Genomic DNA, 16,223 nt, shown 5'->3' with positions numbered 1-16,223 from the left:
GTTGATTCATTGGACATTTGTTAAAGCTAAAGTTGTCGAATATGCCGGAAGGAAGTTCGGGATCTTCTATCACAATATCGGACACCTAATTTAACCGGACGGTTACCTGCAATGTTCATGTTACAATTAAACTGACAATAAAACGCGTCACATTAAAACGTTATTTAGTTAAACGGTTAATATTTCTTAAGCTGTTTGAAAATCGAATCGTATACTTTTGTGAAATATTGAAAGCAGAAAAATAGCTTTAAAATTGGTATATCTATGTGATTTAGTTTAAGCATAAGAAACCTCAAGATTGAACTTCCTTTGTAATACAAAGATAGTTCTTGACAAAGAGTTTAAAAATACGTAAGAACGAATCGTTGTTGTTTTCTTTTAATACTATATTGTTTACTCAAAATTGATAAAAAAAAGATGAACGAGATAAATTGCATAAGAAACAAAATTTACGCCATATACATAGAAAACAGTGTAGCCACAAAATAAAATTACAAATAGAAATGCCGTCACATAATACATGGAAATTTAATCAAACCGTTTAATATCTATATTCCATTCAATTACTGTCGCATAGGAATTAACTTTAATAAACATTTTAAGATCTATTAGCATATAATTTAGATGTATTAAACATATTACACATCAGAGGTATTGAAAATAAACACACGTGTAAATTCATTTTATTATTTCTTTCAAAAACCTAAAGGATGAGTATACATTTTTTTTCTTTTATATCACGATATATTTTATTGTCCTTTTGTGTTACATTTCTGTATTTGATTTATGCAAATGTTTAATATTGCATTTGTTGTAAAAATGTTTTTCAATTAATCGTCTGAGAATAAAATTCTTACTCACAGTTAGGATGATTATGCTAATTTGTAAAATTATTTTGTAAAATTTTACATACTTTATATATAAATTCAACATAAACATACTTTTTCATATAAAACATCTATGGTCAAAATTTCTATTAGAACATACTGAACAAAGTATTATTCAGGATGTCAGCAGGGGTCCAACAAAAGTATGTACTAACCGCCTTAACTAACACTATTTTATATGATCAATAAAATGTTTGAATAATTTATAACCATGAAGCAAATTTTACGAAAGGCGCATTATATAAGCTGACTTCTTAAGGTTTCAGTACTTATCAGTTTATTTTACTGGAAATGTTGCTGTATAATTTATTTAATGTCTCTCTGGCTCTCAGAGCAATAAAGTGACCTCAAAGTCAAACAACTACTTTTTCAGTCTGTTACTTTTAACATAACTAATGCTATGAGTCCATCGTGCTTGTATCGTTTTAAAACAGTATACATTCAACAATATTTTAAAATTAAAACCATGGTTACCGCGTTCAAAATATATTTCTGTTACATAATTAACACGAACTTTGTTTAAAAAATGTTGCATGAATATTCCATACTTCTTTGGAAAGTATTTGATATAGATTTTATTTTAAAGCTGCGTAATAATCAACCACAGATTACGTTTGGAAAAGTAAATTTAATTTTATTTGATTACAACAAACAGATGATAAAATATATGCAAGAGTGTTACATAATATATAATACGACTCCTTACTGACTTATACAGATGATTTATTGTTAAAGTTATGTAGCTTTATTAAAACCGTTTATTCACAATGACGATGTAATTTTTAAAGATTACGTTTTAGGAGGCATTTTAATGATATATTTCTATTTTAGCATTACCTATTATGTAAAACGAACTTCAGATTGGATATATTTAAATATAATCTTATACAGTATAAAATCATGATCATTAACCAATGTTTCCATCAGAACTGTTAATGATGTGAACTGTAGTGTTATCTTTCAACGCATGGTGTTGACAGTTATTCCATCACATATAGAAATATCTTATGACATGAATAATAATTTTTAAATGATGGTACAAGCTACAGTACAAGACATACAAACTTTTTCCGCAAAAACATTCCTTTTTTTCAATTTTCATTGGACAATATAAAACAAAATGATATTCATTTTCAATTTAATTTTGACAAAATATTTTACAATTTCTATTCATTCTATCAACATGTTTAATTAGAGTTATAAAATTTTGAATGAATTATGAGAATCTGTGGATTGATCATGGTTTACTGAAGAATGTCCATGATTTAATTATTTAAATAGTCTACCTAAAATATTGACAAAAAAAGAACAAAGAAATGAAACCGAATTCAAAGATGAATAAATGAAGAAATCTTAAAATCGTGACTTTGGAATAAACGAAAACAACGAACCACTCTGTTCTTAATGTTGAAGGAAGCAGCTTCTTGTACGACCATAAGTACAGCAATAAGAACAATATAAAATCCCATTTTGTTTAAAAACATACTAGTTTAAATTATCCAGTATTTTTGTCAATTCAGTAAAAAGAAACAGTTATTTGTTTATATAGACAGATTTCATCAACATTTTAATAATAATTACATCATAACATCACTCCTTAAGTATTTTAAAATATACTGCTATCAAACTGTCAGTTTTCTATATTTATCTTTAGAAAGCTCCCTGTAGATTCATTTGAGTCCCTACATAAAAGAACATTTCATCATTGCATTTTCCAACGTCTGTCAACCGTATCAAAGGTAGTGCTTATTGAATTTCAATTCCTATAGATAAATTGATGTTAACATGGGTAATTACTACTGTATTCAATGGGATCTTATTCCATTTATCCCTCTCTCTATTTATCTATATAAAGTTTATTTGATGAGGCGTTTAAATTGTACTTCTGTATTTATACTTCTCAACAATATTTGTAAAAAGAAAATAACGAAATTGTTAATTGGGCATTTCGGTCAACTGGTGCTTTTGTCGATAAACAAAAGGTGATGCCTTTTTCACATCGTTATAATTTGTTGATTTATTGGGATGGGCGTGGGCGTTGGTTTTACGTCACACCAACACAGTATAGGTCATATAGCGACTTTCCAGCTTACTGGTGGAGGAAGACCTTAGGTGCCCTTCCGAGCGTTATTTTAGACACGAACGGGTACCTGAGTAGAACCATCAACGTTCTGTAAGCTAGCTGGATAACTTCCTCACATGAAAGAATCCAAGATCCTTGTAGGGATTCGAGTCGACAGTAGTGAAGGGCAAGTGGTTTGAAGTCAATCGGCCACGTTGATAGCGAATGTAATAAGTTTGAAATATTTGTAAGAGAATGTAATAAGTTTGAAATATTTAAAGCCATGCATCATAAAAAGGATTAGCTTTAACACTTTATTTATTAACTTAAGATTTAGGTACAACATACATTTGCCTCAGTTTGTAATGATATTATGCAATTCAGATAATTAAAATGTCATTTATCAATGACGATAACATATAATAGAATAACATTTGTGAATACTTGCATCACGCAGTGCATCCTGCTTCAAATGAAAAGATGAAATACTAACCGGTCTTTTGAAACATTTGGATATAAACATATTTATCAGTGATCTATAAATACGTTTTGTTACACCGTGTATGCTGGTACTATTATAAATCAGATGTTTTTGTATGTTTTCAGCATTATCCTATGTTATAAAAGCTTCACAACATCTTAAAAGAAGGGTCGATCTACTGTAATTTTTCATAATATGGATAAGGAAGGAATCATAAAAATGTCGATGTATACGAATATAAATGAATTTAACATCTCTAAAAGCTCTCTAAGGTTAATTAATTAATTATTTAATTTATTTTTGGCACTTTGGCATTTAAATGAACCTTAGAGATTATCTAAATTCACTAAAACATTTTTGATAAATTTGTAAGTAATTTAAGTAATTTATTTTCACAGAATTAATTAAGATTAGTTAATATCTTTTCTTTGTTTTAAGTGGCAGCCATTTTGAATAATTAGATCTTTATTTTTGTTGCTATAGATTAAAACAGGGCTTGCTTCTATTTAGGTTTATTAGTTTTACAGTACAGAATCATTAAGGTTATTTTTCATATTTTTAGTAATTACAGTTTAAAAAACTTTTAACTGGTTTAAATCTTTTATTCAACTAGTTTATTCTGATTTTCATATTTTTGGTTAAATAAGAACTGTTTCATTTTTAGTACACATTAATAACTTGTTTAGCTTTAAGAAACTTTTAGTTAAGTTTAAATAAAAACTTAGTTTATTAAAAATTTGATCGATTTAAATTTATTCAAATTTTTGTTTTATTTCCCTTTGCATTCAAAGGGTGGTGTCATCCTGACAATCAGATTTTTCCCTATTAAAGAGTACTCCTGAGCAAACTAAGTACATGAAAAATAAATATTAGGTAATAAGTAACTAAATTCTATTTATAGAAAACGAAAAGGCCTTTAATTTTCAACACAACAACAATGATGCCAGGTGGGATAGAGGCCTGCTTCTATTTTTAGAAACACTAATTAACATATTTTTATCACCACAACACTTCAATATACTGCTTAAGATTACCAAAATGTACTTTGATTGCACGTGTGTACTGATAACGGTTGCAATTAAAACAAGAAAGAACGAGAGATGTTTGAAGGAACGCAGTTTAGCACTTATTAATTATAAATAAGGTGTTCGTCTGACATATATCATATAAATATTCCACCTGCATACAGCTAAACAGTGTACAGGTGTTCACTATCCTGAAATAACTTTATAAGTACTATTTATTTCTTATACGATGCATTTTATTCACTTTTTCTTTTTCATGCGAAGTGATTTTGCTTTGGAAACAATTATCAATTTCTACCAGTCTATAAATTAAAGGGTTGACTTAACATGTAACAAAAGATATGTTTGAGTGTGTTTTAACTGAAAATAAGGCCAAAATGATTTTCAAAAAATCCTATCTGAAAAGAAAGCACATATACAGTTGCATTTAAAATTACCTGCAGATTGACACTTTTTAAATGTAAACAACAAACAAAATATTCATTTTGATTTCATATTCTTAATATTTAAGAGCGTTGTAGCAAAGCTTGCTTTTTCAAAATTTACAGATAAAAATACAACAATTCGACCATAGATGACAGATTTGCTGCCAAAGCAAGTTTATATAATTGTACAAATGACTGAAGATATGCGGGAAACATAAAAAAGGAATGACTATGTGTAAGTTCGTACCTGCCAGCTAAAAAAAATGATATGAAAAACTTAGATTTAACAAAATTTATTTGAACCTTGCGGTAATGCAAATATAACATAAGACTACGAGGTAAATAGAAAGTGCAGATAAAATAACAGAAATATTTCAATACATTTTAATACAACCATAATGTTTTCAATTCAAATTAGTTTGCTTTCTCTCGCATACAAAATGAAAACGACATCTATTTATTTGTACGTAGTTTTAAAGGAATTCATATCGCAGCTATTTAAGATGAATATAAATGTAAAGAAACATCTATATTAAATTAAATATCATATTTACAACTAGTTGAGTGTTATATTAAATTCAATACATTTATTATAATAAAGTAGATGTAAACAGATATTTAAGAATACAAGTATTGTCGGCAGATATATCATAATCATCAAGACTCTATATTTCATTAAAAGAATATACTTTGTGAAAATTCATTTTACAATTTTATTAAATAATTATTATTCGGGAATCGTTTCACGCTTAAAAATTCAACAAGCTCCAAAAGTGAAACTCATCCATTCCAATCTATCATAGTATATTTTAGTATATCTTAGTAACTATGGAAGTCACGACCGCCATAGAATGCACAAATAGATTGCAGGGCACTGAGAAAACACATGAAGATTGGACGTCAATTACTTAAATAATAGGTATTACAAAAAATGTATTAGTCTATTTAAAGATCCATTATGCCCCAGCAGTGCTTTTATTTCTATTTCTTAGATATCTTTTTCTAAAAATAGTGTCTTGTTGGCTGGTGGCTAATGATATTAAATGTTCATTGCTTCTTTTGCATTTTGGCAATAAGTGCATTCATGATTTAGTTTTTTAAATGTAAGACAAAATACTACATTTTAATATTTCATCACAAATTGTTTCACATTTATCACTATCATGTTCAGGTGATAAGCATCTATCATTTTCTATATACATTTAAGCATTATAAAGCTCACGTTTGCCATTTCTAAAGAAGGAAAGATTTATTTATTTATTTCTGATACATAATATGCCTTTTAATGTTTTTTAACAAAACTTTTTAATCTCTACACAAGAAATACACGAGAGCATTCAAAGAGTATTTCTTTTAAAATAACGCGAGATTCTGTTATCATATCCATATTGTTGTCAAATGGATTATTCAAGAATGATATACACTAATTTAAACAAGACTCGCTTGAAAATTCACATTATTACTTATCAGTTGATGTGAGTGTCGAATCGTATAATACCATATTTACAAACCTAAAATCTGTTCAAAATAAAACTAAAAAGGTTTATCATTGGTATATTAAAATAAGAAAGAAAACTCACCACTTTTCTAGTGTTGAATGAATTGGCGTTTTGAATGACTAGCAACATTGCAATAAGAATATATAAACAACCCATCTTGAAAGATATTCAATCCGTGTTTAAAAAACAAGAACACAGAAAGATAGATCCGTTTTTGCAGGCACACTTGATAATGTTAAAATATGTCTTAATTAGACAAATGATAGTTAATAATTCAGTATAAGCTATAATTCAACACAATATCAGTTTTTATTTTCCTCTCAATTTCAATTTCATGTCAATTTATTTGTACCTCTATATATAAAAACATTCAACGTTACATTTTCTTCATCTTGTCAACCGTATCAAACGGTAGAAAGGGCTAACAGAAATTTAATTTCAATTGATAAATTGATGTTAACATAAATCATTAGCGCTGTTCTCGGTCCATTTTTATTCTATTTACTTGAAAACATAATATTTTTATACTCATTGTTGTATGTTGTATTAATGTATCTAGACATCCTCACAATGGCTGTATATCGTGAGACCAAATAATTGTAGATACGTAAATGTAGAAAAGTTAACGGCTAGTGTTATTATTAATGTTGATTCGTAAACGGTTAGCGTTATAATGAATGTGCAAACGTCAACTGTTAGCAATTAAATAATAAATGTAGATACGGCAACGGCTAGTAATAAAATGATAATTTCATGTCTCAGCGTGTAAAAAGCGATTCCTACTATCACAGAGAATGTGCTTTTACCTTTTTATGGGCATTGGTTTCTTATATATTATTCAATGACAATAACATTCAATGAGTTACCCACTGATAATTATTGATATATTACTAAGTATCCATTTAAACATTATCAATAGTATTTTTTGTTTTATCATAAGCAAAACATTGTAGAAACTGTCAAGACGATATACCATCATGAACTGATGACAGAAGGGCTTTTAAGTTAGAATATACACTACCGAATCAAAAGCAGATATTTTAGAGCATTCTGGATCATTGTCTTGAAAATGACATATCAATTATATAATTTCAAGAAAAAAAATCGAAAAATAATATCCCATTGTTTTAAGTATAGGTTAGAGTGCATATTGGGTGTTCTTCGTAAATAAGAAAGCTAAAAAGGAGCGGAGCTTGCGAAGCGACTGTAGCTTTCTTATTTACGAAGAACATCCAATATGCGCTCTAACCGGCTAAGTGCTCCGCCCGTTTTTTTCGGCCCAACACACTGCGTGACGTCACACGATAGCCTAAATGTGTATAACCATATTTGGAAGAGGTAGCGGTACACATTTTCGGGTCACGTGTTTGCATAGCTAATTCCCGCATTCTGTCTAGGTAAATCAGACAATACCACGGTGCATATCCATATCGGTACCCTCTTTGCGAAATATTCTCAAACGGTACCCTCTTTGAACATGCACAGGTCATTCTCTGCAAAAAACAAACCAGCGATGGATAACAATGCAGTAAAGTTTCATTGTAGTAAGGATTAAAGGTATGACACGTAGAGAAAGATGTATACCACGGAGCACTAGAATGTTTTATTTATGTGCTGAATTGTCATGTGCCCGATTTTCATGTACTGCAACTTCACAATAAGCTACAAAAAGTCGACATGTTTTGCCTCGCCCGTCACCTCGACATATTTTTCGGGATGAAATGAACCTGTGGCTTGATTATATATGCATCATACATATTTAATATGTTCATTTACATATCATCTTCGGACAAATGGCAGTATATTGTCAAAAATAAATGTAACATTCATAAAAACACCCTACTTTCGGTTTTGCAGCGACACGGGCTGTAATATTTACATAAAAGGTAAGAATTATTACATACATATACTTTGTTGGAATAAAGTGAACTTTTTATTTGGAAATTATAAAATGATACTGGTTCCGTAAGTAATAAAACATTTTTTTACTGTTCTTTTGCCCGTTTTCATTTCAACGAACCTCTCTTTTTTTAATTATATGCTGTAGTGACGATATACATGTGCGTGTACGGAAAAAACATGATTCATAAATATTGATTAGTAGGAGTAAACTTCAAGATCTCTGCACATGCGTATATTTCACTTTAGCGCTCTTCGAAACTTAGCTCCGCCCACTTTCGTTTTATAATATAAAACGTCCAGTTTATATAAAATCTGTTCTATTAAGATTTGAAACCTGAAAATTTCGTCGGTGATTGGCTTAAAAAAATTGGCGAGCACTAAATATCTTTTCGCATTATGATATTTTTCATAGTTCCATGGAAAGGTAGGAATGATTCGCGCATGGGCGTCCTGTCTAGCGCAAAAACATGCATGTGTAATACGTAGAAAATATTTTATTTGGATGATTCTATAAATTCAAGGTATCTACCTAGAGTTAAAGATAGTACTTTGATAAATAACCGATGCATTTGATATATATTACCAATGCCAAGGTGGAAAGAAATTAATTTGAAATTACTTTATGCATTATTTTTTTGAAAAGAACTGTTATCTTATGCTAAACGTATACAAGCATGAAATATAAAAAAAATAAAATAAAACAATCTATTGTATCTTAGTGTGCTAAAATCCAATGGTAGAAACAATATTTTTCTATAAAAAGATAGAAACACATCTGCGGATGTTTCTAAATTCAAAATTCACCAAATTCGTGTTTGAATTCTGCTTAAGCCGGTGCTGATGGCATGGACGGTAGCTTTCACTTTCAAGTAACGTCCATGAACAGGCTCAATCACACCGAGCCTGCAACATTTACAATATTTTCGTGTTGGGCTTTCTACAGAAATTCTGCTTTACTCTATTTTTTCAATTATGCAACTTCTTCAATGAGCGATATTCTCTCTATACTCTTGCACCTAAATGGCTAATAAATATCAAATTCCATTTGACGTGACTTAAAGACATATATTATATAAATAATAGATCAAAACGTGATTGGATAAAATGTTATGCGAACCAACATAATAATTATTCAGTACTTTAGGCTTCTACCGAGTTCTCCAATATAGATTTTTTTACAATACAAATGATATTTGTATTTTCTACAAACAAATATCATAAACATTTCTTGGGTGGACACATTCCGATTTTTCCATTTATCATTGCAATATTTTCCAGACTATTCAAGTAAGTCACGCAAGTCTTTCACACGAATTGCATATTAGAAAATACAATATCGACTCAATATTGTACCTCACAAACCCTAGAGGGGATTGTGTTATTTCACAAATACCAAGAATCTATACGGAAAGCATGCAAAGCATATATATTTTTTGAAATTCATTAAAAATATACAATTTTAAGCAACAATTTATTCTTTTCTATTCCTTTCTTCTCCATATTGCTGATGTTACTGTCTTTTGTAATACTATTGTCTCGTATATACAGGTTAAACGTAAAATCTGTAAACTTTTGAATTTGTTAAAACTTAAAGCTATTCTTGCAGGATTAAATAATACACACACGCTAGCCCTAAATACTTGCAGACACACATGGACACGGAAACACAAACAGACACAAACACATGCGCAGAACTAGTTATCTACTGAACGCTTTCCGCTTTGGTTCAAACGCTGTTAGGGGCATGTCATTTTTCAGTGGAGAAAGATTATTGATCATTACTGGATTTTACCAAAAACGGATTCGAAAATGTGTATATAAGCTTACAGCTTCTTGCATAATCGAACTAAAATAATTTCTGTATAAACTAAACACACGCGCACGTACAAACATTAACACACAGACAATGATTTGAACTTTTCATGTAACTGCATTTTTGCTTCTAGAATTATGTATATAAAAAGTTTTTTCATTAAATCTATCTATTTAACTAATGGAAGTGAGGAAGAAAGTTTGATAGATAGTTAACATATCTAACATAGAAATTTATCGCGTAACATAAATTTTAAATGTATCACTCTGAATGCATGTTATTTAGATTTTACAAATGAATAATTTCTATAACAAAACATTGCTTCACATTGGTATTTTAATTTAAAAACATTTTAATTTCAACCGTTTTTGAAAGAGGTGTAAATCTAAAATCTTCTCGTATATTATTACGATTTAAACGACAAATAAACACGTCAGTATTCGAAGAGGCTTTAATTTAGACATCAAATGTTACAAATCTGTAAAACAATACGGAAGGGAAACCTACATTAGTATTTCTAAGATCATATTTCATAAGATATTGCTTTATGCACTTTAATAAATGAAGTATAGTCAACAGAATGTAAATGAACATTTGTGTACCATTGTAACGATACAAACACTTTAAAAACGATTCTTGCTTTTTCTTCATTGACATCGAGGTATATCCCTCTTACAAGATCTTTATGGAAACATTAAAAGTGTTCAAAACTTTCTTTTTACTTCCTTAAAAAGAAAAAGAAAAAAAGAGTTTACAATAGCCAACATTTATTCGAATGTTTTTTTATTTAAGTAAAATAATTTTATCCGCCGTTTGTTAACTATTTTGATAAATAAGATACTTTTTTTCGGATATAAATCTCCCCGTCGAAACAAAAGACAACAAATACAACAAAAAGAATCATTATCACTAGGAAATATGACCTTTTAAAATTATTATGCAGTCGTAAAATGCAATTATTTATTATGTTTACTCTTCAAGGTACTATATTAAAAAATACATTATTTTTACCACGGATTGAAAGTGGTCCGATTGTTAATATGATGAGAAAGATTAAAATACTTAACAGTATAATTATATATATCAGTGTAAATGAAATTATCATGCCAATGATATCATCATTTAATTTCAAAGAATATATATATATCATACAAAATGCATCTTTATCAGATTCAAAAAACTTAAGACGAAAATTAATTCTACTTAAAAGAATAAAAAAATAACAACATTCTTTAAAATATGTTCGCATCTTTGTGTTCTCCTTTAAGAATAAACGCTAAAGTACTTTCTCTTCCACTTTAAAAATACAAAAACCATTTTATGTTAATTTTACAATAGTTGTCAAATGAAACAAAACACCGTATTTATAATCTAATTTAAAATGACCACTGTAAAGCTTAAGTTGCACATTGTTTTGATATTTTGATAGTGTTTGAAACAAAATATAAAATCCATTAAATTGTTAAACGGTTACATGAAAAATCGGAAAATTCAGTGATAAAGATTCTGTATGAGGATTCAATATTTAAATTAATAAGATAAAATGTCAATAAAATTATTTTAAAGTAAATGAATTATCGTCAACTGATAATGATGGTAGAACGCAAAATTTTGTAAAACGTTCCGCTGAGGCAGAAAAACAAAATGTAAATATATATAAAAACATAAATCACCCCTGCTACAGCTAATTTAATGTTTTGTCAAAGAAATAAGCACCGATGCTAAAATATTTTTACAAAAGTCTTTGCTGTGATTAAATAAGTTATGAAATATTTATGTTGGAAGTCCTGTAATGCGTTGCATAAGATATAAGAACATATGTACAGGATCAGAAACATGCTTTAATTAAGATTATCAATAAATTAATCCAGGAGACACTTATGAAAACTCCTGGTATATTTCCTGTGTACACTGTAATTAAGATTTTATCAAATCTAGAGTGTTTTTGAAAACTATAAATTACAGTTGAGTCTCCGTGGCTCTCTAAAAGCACTCTAACACCCTCATCACGTAAATACCCATTAGCGTTTTAACACATATACCAACTTGTATATTGATCAATTCCAAAACAACAATAATTTTAACTTACCACTCTGTTGATTACATCTATTGAAGTAATGTTTGTCATAAGTGCGAATATCCAAATTAAAACTAAGCCTCCTCTCATAGTATGTAAGTTCTGCATAATCATTATACTAAATACTTATTTCATTATACGTAATACTTATATTAATATCACCTCCCGGTAATATCTTTTCTCAGTTGTCTACAATCATATATCTAGATAAGCAAACCCAAACATCAAGCAGCGATTCTTCCTCTTATCTTTTCCAATATTTTAATACTGTAGAGAGATTATAGAGCTGATGTAAATCTCAATAATGTTTAACTATGATAGTCTGATAGTCATCTAAGAGTAACCCATTTTACTATAGGGGAAGAAATTATGTCTCAATTCGTTTTTATCGAAGGGCATTTTCAGTTAAATGTTTTTGCTTAACTTTTTGTTATTCTGGATCATTTGATGATAAGGGTTGAATCTGGTGCCGGATTGGTTAAATATGTAGCATGTTTCCATCGTCCTTCATAAACAGACTCAAATGAAGTCATCTTCCTAAGTTAAGAGCAATTGTAAAAATTAAAGAACAAATATTCTATGCGGTAAATTTTATGTCTTATCTTAATATTATACTCTTATATAAATTTCAAATCCACATTTCAAGTGTAAGTTTTTTAAGAATTTCTAATATAATTATATGTTTCAAATCATGAGATTATGAACTGAAGTATCGTATGTTATCAGCATGGTCAATATATTTTAGATGAACCTTACCTTAGATTTATCAAAATCAAATTTTCAGATTGTTTTTCCATCGTTTAGTTTATTATAAATTTATCACCTAAGCTTTCACGCAACTGTGTGTCAGCTATAATAATAATATATATGATTTTACATTACAATTTGTACTTTAATGGTATTGATAAAGTATAATCATTTAAGATAGAAAAGTACGATGAAATTAGATTAGCAGTTTACTTATTGCGAATGCAAAATATACGAGGGACGGTCAGAAAATATCCGGACTTTTGACTCGTTCTCGAAAACCATTCAACATTTTAAAAAAAAATCTTTCTACTCTTTTTCAAAATATTCTCCACCTACGTCTACGCACTTTTGCCATCTTCGTGCGAGCTTTTGTATTCCCGCTGTGAACCATGACGTAGACCTATGTTTTAGGTACTGTGTAACAGCAGATATCAAAGCCGCCCTGGTCTTATATTTCTTTCCAGCAAGCAATTTTTTCAGTTCTGGAAACAAATAAAAGTCACAGGGGGCGAGGTCTGGGCTATAAGGAGGGTGAGACAACAATTGCCATTTGTAAGAGTTGATAACCTCCACTGTAGCTGCGGCGGTATGGGAGGGGGCGTTATCGTGAAAAGGAGGACATTTTTCTGTGCTAACCTGGGACGCATTTGCTTCAGCTTTTCTCTGAGATTTTTCAGAATTACTTCAGAATAGTACTTGGCGGTGATAATTTGACCTTTTGGCATGAAATGAGTAAGTATCATTCCTCGTGAATCCCAAAAGGCAACAAGCACGACTTTGCCAGCCAAAGGAGACAGCTTAAACTTTTTAGGAGGTGGGGAACCAGCTCGTTACCTCTGCTTTGACTGAGTTTTTGTCTCAGGTTCGGAATAATGAACCCACATTTCATCTCCAGTGATAATGCGGTTCAAAAACGATCATAATGGTATTTCACATAGTTCCATGGAAAGGTAGGAATGTTTCGCGCATGGGCGTACTGCTTTTAGCTTTTGTGGCCCCAAAAAAGAGGCCAATCAAAATAATTTTAGCAAACTTGATAAAAGACTACCTAAGAATGCTACAGACAAAGTTTGGTGATCATCTAACAATTAGTTATGTAGAAATAGACGTTTAAAGGTTTTAACATTTTTAGCTTTTGCGGCCCCTAAAAGGGGCCAATCAAATTCAAACTTGATAAAAGACTACCCAAGAATGCTACAGACAAAGTTTGGTGATCATCCATCCATTAGTTCTGTAGGAGAAGATGTTTAAAGGTTTTTCTATTTTTAGCCCTACAGACCCATATAAGGGGCCAATCAAATTAATATGAGCAAACTTGATAAAAGACTTCCCAAGAATGCTACAGACAAATATTGGTGATCATCCATCCATTAGTTCTGTTGAAGAAGATGTTTAAAGGTTTTTCTATTTTTAGCTCTGCTGACCCCTAAAAGGGGCCAATTGGAATGACATGAGCAAATTCAAGTGTGACTGTCACAAGGATGCTACAGACCAAATTTGAAGTAAATCTGTCAAGTAGTTTCAGAGAAGAAGACTATTGTTGACGCATGACGACGGACGACGGACGCCGGAGCATCCCCCTTTGATACCAATAGCTCACCCTGAGCCTTCGGCTCTGGTGAGCTAAAAAATGCGCGCGCATAAACCCTCTGCTGAAATTAACCCCAGTCGAAATTTTCTTTCAGTAACTTAAATTTGGGCAGTAGGATGTAAGTGTAGGATGAATTACTCGAATTAAATAATCTTATATATTTAGTACTACAGGCTTTCTTCCGAGTTCTCCAATGTAGACTTTTTACAATAGAAATGATATATGTATTTTCTACAAGCAAATATCATAAACATTTCTTGGGTGGACACATTCCGCTTTTTCCATTTATCATTGCAATATTTTCCAGACCATTCACGTAAGTCACGCAAGTCTTTCACACGAATTGCATATTAGAAAATACAATATCGACTCAATGATTGATGGTTATATTGCACCTCACAATCACTAGAGAGGATTGTGTTATTTCACAAATACCACGAATGCATACAGAAAGCATGCAAAGCATATACATATTATGAAATTGATTAAAATATACAATATTGGGCGACAATAAATTCCTTCCTGTTCCTCTCTTCTCGATATTGTTTGGTGCTACTGTCTTTTGTAATATTATTTTCTCGTATATGTTTAATGTCAACATAAATCTGTAAACATATGAATTTGTTAAAACAATTGATACATTTCTCAGACATACTTATTTAAAGCTGTTCTTGAAGGATTGAAAAATACACACACGATAGCCCTTAATACTTACAGAGTCACGTGAACACGAAAACAGACACACACAAACACATGCGCAGAACTAGTTATCTAATGATCGTTTTCCGCTTTGGTTCAAACGCTGTCAGGGGCATCTCATTGTTTAGTGGAGCAAAAAAATTTACACCTATTGCTCATTACTGGTTTGTCCCAGAAACGGATTCGAAAGTGAGTAGACTTATAAGCTTAAAGCTTCCTGCACAATCGAACTAAATTGAATTTTGTATAAACCAAACATACGCGCAGGTATGAACATAAACACACAAACAATCATTAGAACATTTCATTACAACTGCATTTTTGTTTATAGAATTATGTATATAAAAATTTTTTTCATTAAATCTATCTATTTAACTAATGGGAGTGAGGAAGAAAGTCTGTCAGATAGTTAACATATCAAACATAGAAATTTATCGCGTAACATAAAATATAATTGTATCACTCTGAAAACATGTAATTTAAGTTTACAAATGAATCATTTCTATAACATAACATGCTTCACAGTGGTAGATTTAATTAAGATAAATTTTGATTTCATATCGTTTTTAAAAGTTGTGTAATTTGACAGCCAATCTAAATCTTCTCGTATATGATTACAATTTTAACAACAAATATGTCAATATTCGGAAAGGCTTTAACTTAGACATCAAATGTCACAAATCTTTAAAACAATAAAGTAGGGAAAACTTCTACATTACTATTTCTAAGATTATGTTAAATATTTCATCAGATATTGTTTTATGTACTTTAATAAATGAATTAAAGTCAACAGAATGTAAATGAGTATTTTTGTACAAGACTTGTATTCGATTGTCACGATACAAACTATTTTGACAAATAAGATTTAAGACTTTTCTTTTCGGATATAGTCCACGTACATAAAACGACAAATACAAATACAGCAAAACAACCATTGTCACTAGGAAATATGACCTGAAGACGGAAGTTAATTCTACTGAAAATAATAAAAAAATACCACTTATTAGTCCCC

The 16,223-nt window shown here is 30.1% G+C and overlaps 1 protein-coding gene across 6 annotated transcripts in view; it reads right to left on the bottom strand.

Annotated features, from left to right (window-relative positions):
* The window catches only part of LOC132753192 (CCN family member 2-like), a 107,858-nt gene that overhangs the window by 33,855 nt on the left and 57,780 nt on the right, over positions 1–16,223 (bottom strand). The window contains exon 1 of one of the 6 annotated variants that reach the window (XM_060743634.1): positions 6,461–6,550. The exons of 4 other annotated variants lie outside the window; for them this stretch is intronic. In XM_060743634.1, coding sequence (XP_060599617.1) covers positions 6,461–6,535 — 75 coding nt within the window. In that variant the 5' untranslated portion in view covers positions 6,536–6,550. Of the gene's footprint in view, positions 1–2,278; positions 2,529–6,460; positions 6,551–16,223 lie in introns of those variants that run through there. One more of the 6 variants, XM_060743628.1, reaches the window with a different exon arrangement.

Source organism: Ruditapes philippinarum, unplaced genomic scaffold (assembly GCF_026571515.1).
Source record: "Ruditapes philippinarum isolate M1 unplaced genomic scaffold, ASM2657151v2 ctg1540_1_1_1_1, whole genome shotgun sequence".
In the NCBI taxonomy this organism is placed as follows: Eukaryota; Metazoa; Mollusca; class Bivalvia; order Venerida; family Veneridae; genus Ruditapes; species Ruditapes philippinarum.
This window is presented reverse-complemented; position numbering and strand designations above follow the sequence as displayed.